Source organism: Hippoglossus hippoglossus, chromosome 17, assembly GCF_009819705.1.
Source record: "Hippoglossus hippoglossus isolate fHipHip1 chromosome 17, fHipHip1.pri, whole genome shotgun sequence".
In the NCBI taxonomy this organism is placed as follows: Eukaryota; Metazoa; Chordata; class Actinopteri; order Pleuronectiformes; family Pleuronectidae; genus Hippoglossus; species Hippoglossus hippoglossus.
The window spans coordinates 23,918,071-23,932,534 of record NC_047167.1 but is presented as its reverse complement, the minus strand read 5'-3'; the positions used below and the strand labels follow the sequence as shown (position 1 = coordinate 23,932,534).

The 14,464-nt window shown below is 48.9% G+C and overlaps 1 protein-coding gene across 1 annotated transcript; it reads left to right on the top strand.

The window, feature by feature from the left end:
• Nucleotides 1-8,391: 8,391 nt before the first annotated feature.
• On the top strand, nucleotides 8,392-13,945 carry vcpip1 (valosin containing protein (p97)/p47 complex interacting protein 1). The gene is made up of 3 exons (XM_034614283.1): nucleotides 8,392-11,210; nucleotides 12,528-12,614; nucleotides 12,807-13,945. Exons 1-3 carry the CDS (start codon nucleotides 8,552-8,554, stop codon nucleotides 13,598-13,600), a joined length of 3,540 nt encoding a protein of 1,179 aa, XP_034470174.1. The 5' UTR covers nucleotides 8,392-8,551; the 3' UTR covers nucleotides 13,601-13,945.
• Nucleotides 13,946-14,464: the final 519 nt, after the last annotated feature.

The following is a 14,464-nucleotide window of genomic DNA, read 5'->3' as shown; positions in this document are numbered from 1 at the left end:
TGTGAACTGACTCCTCGTCTTTGTGCATCAATAATAATTCACACTGACGCTCTTTCACATTAACCCTGTGTTGCATGAATTATTACTTAACATGTTAGAAACAGGTTTTAATGTGTTTTATGCTGCACAACAAGAAAACAAATGGTTTACATACAAAGTACAAAAATAACACAACCGTAATATAATGATAAATACATATTGTTTGATACATACATGTATTTACTAACAGTGAAGCATGTTCAGTATTTTATCCTCGTGGACAGAAATTAATAACTGAATGAACTTATTTACTAGTGATTTATACAAAAGTAAGAATTTCTTCTGTTGAAACTATGATTTCCAGTTGATAAAAGTAAAATCCAGATAATGATATAAAGTAAAAAAATATTCTTAAACTAAAAACATGTTTTTCCTGATAAAAACAGACGTATTGTTTATCACTGTATTTCAGTACGATTGAGATCAACTGTTAACACTTTGCAGTTGAACATTAATATGTTATAAATTCACAGTTTAGTTATTGTAGTTATTCTGCTAATACCCTGATTTGACTCATTGATATTTGTCGGCTGCAGAGGAACTAAAGTTGAACTTCACAAACTTTAAACGGATGAAAAACAAATCAGGAGTCGTGTCCAGATGTGATCCAGGCAGAAATATCCAGATGTTTGAGGACAAAGATTTTCATTTTGAAAATGTGTGTGACTGTAACTGAACCAACAACTAAACCAACGTAAATAAAAATGCGATGACGTCACGTGAACTAAACCACGTTGGTCTCTGCACATGAAGGTTTGTCTGGAAACTGGGACAGAAATTCATCATGGTTCTGCTTTTCTCTTTTTAACAATCAGGTTTTATCATTATCATGAGGACAAAGTTGTTGACTTGTGTGACACTGTGTGTGTGTGTTGCTGAGCGGGCGTCAGGAGTGTGTTCAGCAGCAGATATCAATCTGTTCTCGTGGTTTTAAAAACAGCAGTCGACAGTTGAGCTGTGTGGTTTCTGTCGAGGGTTTGAACTTCAACAACACGTCGACAGTTACAACCTTCAGACCGTGAGAAACAACTTCCACTCAGAGACAAATCAGCTCTGATCACATATTAATAACAGTTACACAACAGAAAACCTGTTATATTTCTGTCTTTAAAACTGTTTTGATCCTGTTGTTGTTGTTGTGACGTCCCTTTCATTCGTTACATTAACACAGTGGTACATTTATTTGTTATAATGGTTTTATATGAAGCTCAGCTGAAATAAAAACGTTGATTTATTCTTTGAATAAAACAAACTGTGAAACGTCTCATTGCATTTCTTATTTTGTACTTTTAGAATGAATAATAAACTGGTTCACTTCTCCAAACCAAGTTCCAAAGTGCTTGAGAAAGTAAAATGAACATGAAGACCAACACACCCAGTGTCAAACAGTCCACTCTCACACCCACAGGTGGATTAATACATAGATTATTGATTTATCTTCAGTTCAGTTGTGGGTGGAGGTGGAGCACGTGGATCATGGTGACCAGCAAAGCATCGTAGCTGCACTTTTCCAGAATGTCTTGAAGGTACATTACACTTTACTACTGTTACAATTTATTAATTAGATTAATAAACATATCAATGTTTCCCTAAATGAATGAATCGATGGACTGTCTGTATCTGACGGATGTTTTCTGTTGGGATCAACTGTTTCACACCAAAGTCTGTTAAAGTCTCTGAGGATTAAAACACTCCCACAGCTTCGGTCTCCAGACTCTCCTCGACTTGAACGTCTGTTCTTGCAGTTGTATTTTCTTGTGTGATTTAATTATTCTCTATATTTTACTGTAGTTCACACTGAGCAGACCTTCACTGAAATGTGCTGTAAAAATGCTGGAATAATACTGCCCTCTAGTGGCTGCAGCAGCACACTGCTGTCGTGGCTGTCGTGGATCCAGATGGCCGTCTCTGCAACCTCATCTTTCACTAACGTGGTCGACTGGATGTGGAACGGCCCGCTACACCTGCAGGCCCTCCAGTTCTTCACCAGGGGTTAGGGTTATACAATCAGCCAGCATCTGGCAGTGCTGTTTTCACCTGTTTATCAGAAAGTACGGAGAACAGGTCTGCACTATAACACAACATCCTGTCGGGTGACTTTCCTTTTAATAGGCCCAGTTCCTGTTTCTTTAGCAAAGAGAATTTCGTACGGTTTAAGGCGTTAGCTAAATGTTAGGCACGGTGTTGTCTCAAGTCAAAGACAAGATACTCACCAATGCTCTTCAATGCTGAAAAAGACAAACGTGCTATCGCCGCTTATTTACCCTGGAATTCAGGAGGTAGAGTCGGTCGTCTACTAACCAGAAGGTCGGCGGTTCAATCCCAGTCTCCCTCATTCCGTGCGCTGAAGTGTTCTTGGGCAAGAAAGTGAACCCTAAACTTCCAGCAGTGTGTAAGTCGTGTATAATAGAGAAAGTGCTGCACATAGATGCACTGTATGAAAGTGTGTGTGAATGGGTGAATGGGAAAACTGTGCTGTAGAGGGCTTTGAGTGGTCAAGAACACAAAAGATATATATAGCTCAATTGGGCTCCCTACAAAATCTAAACGAGTCAGCCCTCACGCAAAGTTTATCGACTGTCTGAAATTCGGTAGGCACACATTATCATGCCCAGGCCGCACATAGCTGCGCTAGCCCCCATCCTGCCTGTAGCCACGACATGCACGGGGGTGCAATGGCCCGTTAAACGCTGAATCCAGCTTTAACACTTTTTTGCTTCGTCCGTTAATAATGGGAAAACCACACTGAACCCATGTGTCAGGTTGTTCAGGGCTCTGTTTATCATAATTGGGAATCATGTATTGATATTGGAGAAGTTTGGGAGAATCGTCATTATCCTTTCAATATTTTAGAGATTTTCTTGTGTGTTTATAAAGTTTAGACTGGTTTGGAAAATGTAAAATGATGATTTCAGATATAGCAGCATTGTTCTACATAAACTCACAAGCTCTTAACTTTTGTTAACATAAGCACTTTACTTTTTATATTGGTGGGATATGGTATTTCTGAAGGTTCACCCATTCTACAGCTGTACTTTACAACACACCCTTTTGGTGGCAGGAATCTTTCCCCCTGAACTAAGCTCAGAGCCCCACCTGGTTCCCCGGATCACAGCGGTGAGCGGGCCCTGGTCCTCAGGCCCCCACTTTGAGGTTAGTGTCCCAGACTCGAGCCGTGCACGGTCTTTACCCTCAGCCCTGAGTTCCAGATGTCCTCTCACAGATGTGATCCTGCCGACATCAGCAAAGAGCAACATCAACTCTGGCCTTTCTGAGATTTACTCATAACACATCACGTACATGACATGTGAAAATGGGCAGAGTGAAGGAGGATCAGTGTTGTGTGGACGTGAAGGAGATGGTCATAGCACGGCGGCCAAGCAAAACCACATCTCAGAAGAAATGAGGCACTTGTGTAGCTCCACCAGGATCTACTGATGAGGTCCAACAGGAAAAGACCACCGAGGCCGAGACCGCGGCCTCCGACGACAGAGACGTCCTCCACTTTCCATTGGCCAAACCTCCCGTGCGCAGGACGCGTCGCCCTCGTGGTTGCATTGAAATCAAGACTCAGAAAGTGTTGTGTCATTTTGTTGGTTTCCATCATGAGGACTCACGGATCAGCTGCTCCAGACACGCTCCTCCTCCGCCGAGGTCACTACGCATCCAGCCCCGTACAGCTGACAGGTGTCACTCACCTGAGAGAAGGGGCCAGCTCGTCTTCACCGGAAACACCTTCTGCTCAGCGAGACCCACTCTCACGTGGGGGTTCCGGCCGTCTGACGTCACATGTTAATAGGTCGAGGGCGCCATCTGTCCATCCATCCATCCCTCCCTCCATCCATCCCTCCATCAATCCATCCATCCCTCCATCCCTCCATCCATCCATCCATCCATCCCTCCATCCATCCCTCCATCAATCCATCCATCCCTCCATCCCTCCATCCATCCATCCATCCATCCCTCCATCCATCCCTCCATCCATCCCTCCCTCCATCCATCCCTCCATCAATCCATCCATCCCTCCATCCCTCCATCCCTCCATCAATCCATCCATCCCTCCATCAATCCATCCATCCCTCCATCCATCCATCCATCCATCCCTCCATCAATCCATCCCTCCATCCATCCCTCCATCCATCCCTCCATCCCTCCATCCCTCCATCAATCCATCCCTCCATCAATCCATCCCTCCATCCATCCCTCCATCCATCCCTCCATCCCTCCATCAATCCATCCCTCCATCCCTCCATCCATCCCTCCATCAATCCATCCCTCCATCCATCCCTCCATCAATCCATCCCTCCATCCATCCCTCCATCCATCCCTCCATCCCTCCATCCCTCCATCAATCCATCCCTCCATCAATCCATCCCTCCATCCATCCCTCCATCCATCCCTCCATCCCTCCATCAATCCATCCCTCCATCCCTCCATCCATCCCTCCATCAATCCATCCCTCCATCCATCCCTCCATCAATCCATCCCTCCATCCCTCCATCCCTCCATCCATCCCTCCATCCCTCCATCCCTCCATCAATCCATCCCTCCATCCATCCATCCCTCCATCCCTCCATCCCTCCATCCATCCCTCCATCCCTCCATCCCTCCATCAATCCATCCCTCCATCCCTCCATCCCTCCCTCCATCCCTCCATCCCTCCATCAATCCATCCATCCACATCTGACAGGTGTTTTTATTTATTGCTTTTAGATAGAAATTAGACATTAAGCAAATGAATGGAAAAGGCCCCCAATGAAGATGTGTCTATATGTGAATGTTGTGGCCTTAAACACTTGATCAACTGTACAATATGGGTTCTGCTCCCAGTAAACCACACTCACCAATTCTGGGACTGCAAACTCACTCAGGTTTAACTGATTTAACTGTGCAACACTCATTTATATCTGTGCAATTCAATTTATCACATTAAACTGAATATATCCTGATTACACTATCTCTATTTTATTTCTATTTAAGTGGGTTTAAAAAGCTAATTTCCCTGTTGTTATGTTATATTATTTTATCTTATCATATCTTTCTTATACATAATGCACAGATACAGTTTGCATCCTCGTGCATTCAACCTGTGCCACTGTACTTTACTCAAGTAAGTCTCTCTACAAATAATATTTCTGACTGTAGTGTAACGTTTATATTAAGTGCATATTCTCTTTATTTCGATTTTTCATGTGTTTCTCTTGTCGACCTAATTTGAACGATCTGCTGCTGTATTTCCTCGGCGTGGGATCGATAAAGTTTAACTTATCTAATCGACAAAACATCTCAATAATGCATCGACCCTCCACACTGTGTTGACACACTGCCTATGGAGACATGTTGGGCTGTGGTTACAGGCAATTGATGAAACTAATCTTACACAAATGAAACATGTTGTTCTGGTTGAATTGACACATTCCTGAACAACAGGTCCAACAGGAAAAGACCACCGAGGCCGAGACCGCGGCCTCCGACGACAGAGACGTCCTCCACTTTCCATTGGCCAAACCTCCCGTGCGCAGGACGCGTCGCCCTCGTGGTTGCATTGAAATCAAGACTCAGAAAGTGTTGTGTCATTTTGTTGGTTTCCATCATGAGGACTCACGGATCAGCTGCTCCAGACACGCTCCTCCTCCGCCGAGGTCACTACGCATCCAGCCCCGTACAGCTGACAGGTGTCACTCACCTGAGAGAAGGGGCCAGCTCGTCTTCACCGGAAACACCTTCTGCTCAGCGAGACCCACTCTCACGTGGGGGTTCCGGCCGTCTGACGTCACATGTTAATAGGTCGAGGGCGCCATCTGTCCATCCATCCATCCCTCCCTCCATCCATCCCTCCATCAATCCATCCATCCCTCCATCCCTCCATCCATCCATCCATCCATCCCTCCATCCATCCCTCCATCAATCCATCCATCCCTCCATCCCTCCATCCATCCATCCCTCCATCCATCCCTCCATCCATCCCTCCCTCCATCCATCCCTCCATCAATCCATCCATCCCTCCATCCCTCCATCCATCCATCCATCCATCCCTCCATCCCTCCATCCATCCATCCATCCCTCCATCAATCCATCCATCCCTCCATCCATCCATCCATCCATCCCTCCATCAATCCATCCCTCCATCCATCCCTCCATCCATCCCTCCATCCCTCCATCCCTCCATCAATCCATCCCTCCATCAATCCATCCCTCCATCCATCCCTCCATCCATCCCTCCATCCCTCCATCAATCCATCCCTCCATCCATCCCTCCATCAATCCATCCCTCCATCCATCCCTCCATCAATCCATCCCTCCATCCATCCCTCCATCCATCCCTCCATCCCTCCATCCCTCCATCAATCCATCCCTCCATCAATCCATCCCTCCATCCATCCCTCCATCCATCCCTCCATCCCTCCATCAATCCATCCCTCCATCCCTCCATCCATCCCTCCATCAATCCATCCCTCCATCCATCCCTCCATCAATCCATCCCTCCATCCCTCCATCAATCCATCCCTCCATCCATCCCTCCATCCCTCCATCCCTCCATCAATCCATCCCTCCATCCATCCATCCCTCCATCCCTCCATCCCTCCATCCATCCCTCCATCCCTCCATCCCTCCATCCCTCCCTCCATCAATCCATCCCTCCATCCATCCCTCCATCCACATCTGACAGGTGTTTTTATTTATTGCTTTTAGATAGAAATTAGACATTAAGCAAATGAATGGAAAAGGCCCCCAATGAAGATGTGTCTATATGTGAATGTTGTGGCCTTAAACACTTGATCAACTGTACAATATGGGTTCTGCTCCCAGTAAACCACACTCACCAATTCTGGGACTGCAAACTCACTCAGGTTTAACTGATTTAACTGTGCAACACTCATTTATATCTGTGCAATTCAATTTATCACATTAAACTGAATATATCCTGATTACACTATCTCTATTTTATTTCTATTTAAGTGGGTTTAAAAAGCTAATTTCCCTGTTGTTATGTTATATTATTTTATCTTATCATATCTTTCTTATACATAATGCACAGATACAGTTTGCATCCTCGTGCATTCAACCTGTGCCACTGTACTTTACTCAAGTAAGTCTCTCTACAAATAATATTTCTGACTGTAGTGTAACGTTTATATTAAGTGCATATTCTCTTTATTTCGATTTTTCATGTGTTTCTCTTGTCGACCTAATTTGAACGATCTGCTGCTGTATTTCCTCGGCGTGGGATCGATAAAGTTTAACTTATCTAATCGACAAAACATCTCAATAATGCATCGACCCTCCACACTGTGTTGACACACTGCCTATGGAGACATGTTGGGCTGTGGTTACAGGCAATTGATGAAACTAATCTTACACAAATGAAACATGTTGTTCTGGTTGAATTGACACATTCCTGAACAGTTTGGTGACAGCAGTTTTCTCCCAAGGTCCAGACTTGAGACGTATCACGGATACTTTCAACAGCATCGCTGGATGTTCAGAGGTTCACAGCTTCTGTGATCAAGTTATATTTGTAGTTATCGATGAAGAATATGTTTGTTCTGTGTTTGTTTTATTATAGATAGAAAATATCCCAGTGACCCCTCGTGTGTGTCCCGAGGAAGAATTTGACAAATCCTATTTCTTCAAAGTCAGAGTCAACTTTATTGTCAGTTCTTTTATAAGTACGGGACAGAGACGGGATTGGAATGCTGTTTGTCTCTGATCCCGGTCTAAACATGTAAGTAGAGGGGGGGGGGTGTACAGTCCAGCGTGCTTCACTTTAGTTATGTGAAAAAAACAAAACAACACATTAACAGGTAATGAAAATGTCTCAGAAAGATATGAGACGTGTAATTCATATCCAAACAAGCCACAGGTCGTGATCATGGTCCACCATCAGCTGGGAACCAGTGCAGTAGCATAGCATCTCAGCTAAGCAGTGAACCCTGTTATCAGTTGATGTCTAACTCCACCAGTTCGAGCCCCGGCTCATGGAAACCCCCCCCCCCCCCGCGTCGCGTTGTTACACAAGCGAGGAGCATCTCGACTCATTCTGGGGAGAACTTCATCACACGAAGCTGAAGAATTCTCCCCCAACCGCCATGTTGGTTCCGTGTTGACTTCCTGACAACAGAACGTCACTGCACCGCGGTGCATCCTGGTGAATGTAGTCGAGCGCGCTGTAACTCGGCTGTTCTCTAACCCCACTGGGCCGAGCGTGGTTCGGTAAACACGTGTCCAGTTGTTTACTGGGAGACCGACGCTCAGAGGAAAGACCCGAGCAGCCCCCCCACTCCGCCATCTTTCAATAGCTCAACGTAGTTACGCAGCAGAACTACAACTCCCACAATCTGGCGTCATTGCGTGTCACGTTTAGCAACAGCCAGTCACCGACGGAAAAAAACAGCCGCTTCCGTGTTGTTCTTGTGTTATTTTGGTTAAAACCAGTCGTCGGTGGCTCCGGGTTCGTCCCCGTCATGATCCTGTGAAGCTCTCACGCACTTTCCGCCGTTTCCCAGCCGAGATGTCGCTGCTGCCGAGCTCCAAGAAGAAAGACAAGCGCATTCTGTCCGGTACCTGCCCGGACCCCAAATGTCAGGCGAGGCTGTTCTTCCCCGCTCACGGCTCCGTTAGCATCGAGTGCACCGAGTGTGGACAACGACACGAGCAGAGGAACCTGCTCAACGTCGAGGAGGTGACGGATCCGGATGTCGTGCTCCACAATCTGCTCAGAAACGCCCTGCTCGGTGTCACCGGGGCCCCGAAGAAGGGGACCGAGCTGGTGAAGGTGATGGGGCTCTCGAACTACCACTGCAAGCTCCTGTCTCCGGTCCTCACCCGGTACGGCATGGACAAACAAACCGGCAAGGCCAAGCTGCTGAGGGACATGAACCAGGGTGAGATGTTTGACTGCTCGCTCCTGGGAGACAGGGCTTTCCTCATCGAGCCGGACCATGTGTCCACCATGGGCTACGGCAAGGACCGGTCCGGGAGCCTCATTTACCTCCATGACACCCTGGAGGAGGTTAAGAAAGCCAACAGCAACAGAGAGTGTCTCATTCCCGTCCATGTAGATGGAGACGGGCACTGCCTGGTCCACGCTGTGTCCAGAGCGCTGGTAGGCAGAGAACTGTTCTGGCATGCGCTGAGGGAGAACCTCAAACAGAACTTCAAGAAGAACCTGGACCGCTACAAAGCCCTGTTTCAGGACTTTATCGACGCTGCCGAGTGGGAGGACATTATCAACGAATGTGACCCCCTGTTCATCCCGCCTGAAGGTGTGCCGCTCGGACTGCGGAACATCCACATATTTGGATTAGCCAACGTCCTCCACCGACCCATAATCCTGCTGGACTCCTTGAGTGGAATGAGGAGTTCTGGGGATTATTCAGCCACCTTCCTGCCCGGCCTGGTGGATGAGGAGCAGTGTCGGGGGAAAGACGGGAAGCTCAACAAACCCATCTGCATCGCCTGGAGCAGCTCCGGCAGGAACCACTACATCCCTCTGGTGGGAATCAAGAACACGGTGCTGCCCAAGCTGCCGGCCCGTCTGCTGCCGAAGGCCTGGGGCGTCCCTCAGGAGCTCATCAGGAAGTACATCAAGCTGGAGCAAGACGGGAGCTGCGTGATCGGCGGAGATCGCAGCTTGCAGGATAAATATCTGATGAGGCTGGTCAATGCCATGGAGGAGGTGTTCGTGGAGAAGCACAGCATCCACCCATCGCTGGTGGCTGACGTGCACCAGTACGTCTACAGACGGACCGGCGTGATCGGCATCCAGCCCGAGGAGGTGACTGAGGCTGCTAAGAAATCAGTGATGGAGAACCGGCTGCACCGCTGCCTGATCTGCGGCGCCCTCTCCGAGCTCCACGTCCCACAGGATTGGCTGGTTCCTGGTGGGAAGCTCTACAACTTGGCCAAATCTACACACGGTCAATTGCGACCGGACAAGAACTACAGCTTCCCCCTTAATAACGTGGTCTGCTCTTATGACCCCCAGCGGGACGTCCTCATCGCAGATTACAAACTGAGCTCCCTCAACACCTGCAACTGGTGTCATGGCACGTCAGTCCGCCACATCCGTGGCAGCGGGTCAGTGGTTTACTTGGACGGGGACAGAACCAACACCCGCTCTCAGGGGGGCAAATGTGGATGTGGGTTCAAGCATTACTGGGAGGGAAAAGAATACGACAACCTCCCTGAAGCCTTCCCCATCACGCTGGAGTGGGGGGGTCGGGTGGTGCGCGAGACTGTGTACTGGTTCCAGTATGAGGCAGACACAGCGTTGAACAGCAATGTGTATGACGTCGCTATGAAACTGGTCACCAAGCACTTTCCTGGGGAGTTTGGTAGCGAGATCCTGGTGCAGAAGGTGGTAAACACCATCCTGCATCACACTGCCAAAAAGAACCCGGATGAGTATAACCCAGTGTCCATCGACGGGGCTCATGTCCAGCGTCTGACGGACACCAGTGAGACTGAGCAGGCGGCGGACACCCAGCCGCCCACTAAAATCATCCTGACTGGTCCCAAAGCAAAGACGCTCCATAAAGAGGAGCTGACGATGAGCCGAGCTGAGCGCAGCCTCCAGCAGAGCATCAGCGAGCAAGCCTTCGTCACTCAGAGGCGACGGACTGACAAGTTGAAGCAGGAGCAGAGAGGCCACGGCCGGACGTCTTCCCCCGGGGGGTCACCAGAAACATCCTCGTCTTCGGCTCCAGCCACGCCCACCAAATCCCCCTCCTCGTCCAATAAGGAGAAGAAGATCCGTGTGACCACCAGTGACGGCAGGCAGGCCATGCTGACCCTGCAGGCTCAGACCACCTTCTCAGAGCTGCAACAGAGCATCGCCAACCAGTTTGGCGTGCCGCCGCCACAGCAGTGCATCCGCTACGGCTTCCCACCCAAAGAGCTGGTCCCCCCGAAGGACGGTGAGGAGAACGAGCCCATGGCGCTGCAGCACGGTGACCGAGTGTCAGTGGAGATACTGAAGGGCCCCGAGGACAAGAGCCCCGAGGACAAGAGCCCCTCCGCTTCCATCCCTCGAGCCTCCAGCTCACACGCCTCCCTGCACTCAGTGAAGAGCGAGGACGCCGTGACATCCGGCAGGATGAGCACCCGGGAACTGCAGGACAGCATTGACCTTGAGATGTCCTCCCTCTGTCTCCTAGCAACCTTGATGGGTAAGAATACAGCGGCGTGGGACAAGCCCCCATCTGCTAATGAAATCTCTTAAAAAGTTTTAATTGTGAACGCAGATTTTCAGTCTGAGATAAAGTGAATCCTGCTGATGTTTGATAACTTTCAAACTTCAGCAGATGAACTTAGGCTGCAACTTTTGACAAGTGATTCTTTCTTAACTAAGCAGCAGAACATTTGGAGTAAACACAGCAGCAGAACATATTTAAAACATTGGTTCAAATGTGACACTTACATTTTTGTTTAGGTATAATTGTAGCTGTTCTAAGTTTCTGTATCGTAGGTCGTAGAAACGTCCAGAACAAAGTCACCCAGACTGAAGCTGGAGTCAGATGATAAGTAATCAATGGTGTCATAAAAGATGCTTTTGTTTTTTACAGTCCGTGTTCTCTGCTTTTCTTTGTTCCGATACACAAAAAATAATTTGTCAAACACAATAGAGAGATTGATCCAAACATTTGAAGATGAATTCATCAATTAAAAAGTACAGGTAAATCTGTGAACCGCTCCTGTTCACACAAACTGCTGCAACCATATTGTCCAGTGGAGACGTGTCAACCTCGGGAGTGAATCTGTGTTTGTGTCACTGCGCTGACATTGAACACGTTCTGCGTTCACCAGCGTGGGTTATTTCTCACTCTGCTCACGTGGTCCAGGTGTGTGCTGGTTCCTGATTGGTTGCTGCAGGCGTCAATCGAGCTGCCGAATGAGCTTGCGTGTGTGCGTGTGTGCGTGTGCGCGTGTGTGTGTGTGTGTGTGCGCTGCGAATCTGCTGACTCAGGCATCTCACCTGCCAACAGGGTCAGAGGTGGTGGTTGCACTCAGATAAACAGATCAGCAGACCAACCGGCAGCGTGACAGAGCGTCTGTCGATATTCAGGAAGGTTTCATCAGCACTCAGGTCTGACGCTGCATTTCCTGTGAGCTGGAGCTCATATTAACGATCCTGCCTGAGAAAACACAAAGCGCCTGCTCATCGGTCTGTTTCCAACCCGAGCTCAGACTTTACACTTCACACAGATGATCAGCACAAATGTTATTTTGGTTCCCTGATGATTTTTCACTCCCCTGACGTTGATTCAATGTTTCAAATCACTGTGTTGAGGCTTTACTTTAATTGTTTGTGTCGCTGCTCCGTCAGATAAACACAGACATGAAGCTGACAACTGACCCAACTGCAAACCTCACAGGAATCAGACAATTCAAACGGAAACGGACTCATGTGGTTGTAGCTTGAGACTGAGTCTCCTCTGGTGTGTTCGTCCTTGTGAACTCGTGTGAACTGTTTCTCTCTGTTCCAGGTGAAGATGTTTGGTCCTACGCAAAGAAGCTGCCGCACCTATTCCAGCAGGGGGGCGTCTTCTACAACATTGTGAAGAAAGACATGGGTGGGTTTGTTGGCTTCTTGGATGAAAGTGATCATCTGCTGATTCGGTCTGATTCCAGTGGTAGAAAACCAGCACCTTTGATATTAATGCTGAACCTTAAGTTGCTCATTGAATTTAATTTTCCTGATTTTAGACGAGATACAGACTTGATGTTGTGTCGTGAGCAGCCTGTGACCTTCCTCTCTCTCTCAGGCCTGATGGACGGGAAGCACTGCACGCTGCCTCACCTGACAGGGAAAACGTTTGTTTACAACGCAGCCGAGGAGCGTCTGGAGCTCTGTGTGGACACTGCTGGTCACTTCCCTGTCGGCCCTGACGTGGAGGAGCTGGTGAAGGAGGCGTTGGTGCAGCTGCGCTCGGAGACGACCACCAGGGGCAGCAGAGAGGGCAGCCCGTCACACGGCGTGCTGCGGCTGGGCAGCGGTGGCGTCATTCGCAAGAAGGAGCAGCTGCAGAGCGTCAACGCCTTCCAGGGTAAAGGTCACTCCCTAGGCAGTGCCGGTGGCTCCTCCCCTCCAGAACACCGGCCTATCACTCGCCAGCACAGCAGCGGCATGGACCTGAGCGCCAGTGTGTCCAGAGGTCCACCAGACCTGTCGGACATCCCTGAGGATGCCACCAGGGAACTGGTCCGGATGGCGCCAGGCTTCGTCACCATGAAGGACAGTCGCGGTCTGGACCCCAGCCTGATGGAGCAGCAGAGGAGGAAGCTGCAGGAGATGGTCTCCTCCATCCAGGCTTCCATGGAGCGCCACCTGAGAGAGCAGCAGAGCGCCGCCGCCACAGGGGGCGGAGCCAGCCACGATCTAACAGGCGGGACTAAGACGGGCACGGGCCAACCAACATCTACAGCCAGCCATGCACCTCCAGCTGCAGCAGAGGTGTCTCCAGCTGGCAAAGCAGATGAGACGCCAGAGGATCCGGAGGAGATGGACAGCCAGGACTCCGGACAGCGCAGCGCCACCGAACCTATGGATCACTCCTGATCCCTCCGGACCCCCACCGTGCTGACCCCGCCCCACCTGGCCAGCACCCGTGGGTCGTAACGCCTCAGGTCGGATCCCAAAGCTTCGGTTCTCATCGTGTTTCCTTTACTGCATGACTAAAGAGCGGGCCGGCCGCCCTCACCTCTCTGGGACTCTGGCTGGAGTCGATGAGGCGATAAATGTGACGTCTGTGATACATCATCGATACGTTCACACATTACCACAGTTCTGTTGCAGTCTGACGTTGTTGCTGTGTTTAAACTCTATGCACTTTGTTACACACTCTGTCTCAGCTGTCTACGCCACAACATCACGTAGTAAATAATAAATGCAGCTTCTGATTTATTAACGCGTTTGAAAGAAATTCTTTTGGCTTTTAGGAAAAGTTGTTCCTCTGTATTTGATTATGTATCATGAACGATGGTCTCACAATATATCTCAGAGTCTGTATGACGACAGAATTGTATCTTAATCCCTGTGTGTGTGTGTGTGTGTGTGTGTGTGTGTGTGTGTGTGTGTGTGTGTGTGTGTGTGTGTGTGTGTGTGTGTGTGTGTGTGTGTGTGTGTGTGTGTGTGTGTGTGTGTGTGTGTGTGTGTGTGTGTGTGTGTGATGAACACCTGTATATAGAAAAAAGTCCTTGACTCTTAATCTGCCACCAGGAGGACAGCTGCTGGTTCACCTGCAGTGTCGTGTCCTGCGAACACACTTCTGACAAAGTGCACGAGCTTCTACACGGAACCGTCACTCAAATCCAACCTCCACCACCTACTGGTGAGTAACAGCAGCTGCAGTTCTGACACTAGCGCCACCTGCAGGTAAAGGGTGTTACTGTTTTTTCCCCACGTGTGTTTTGATTGTCTCTT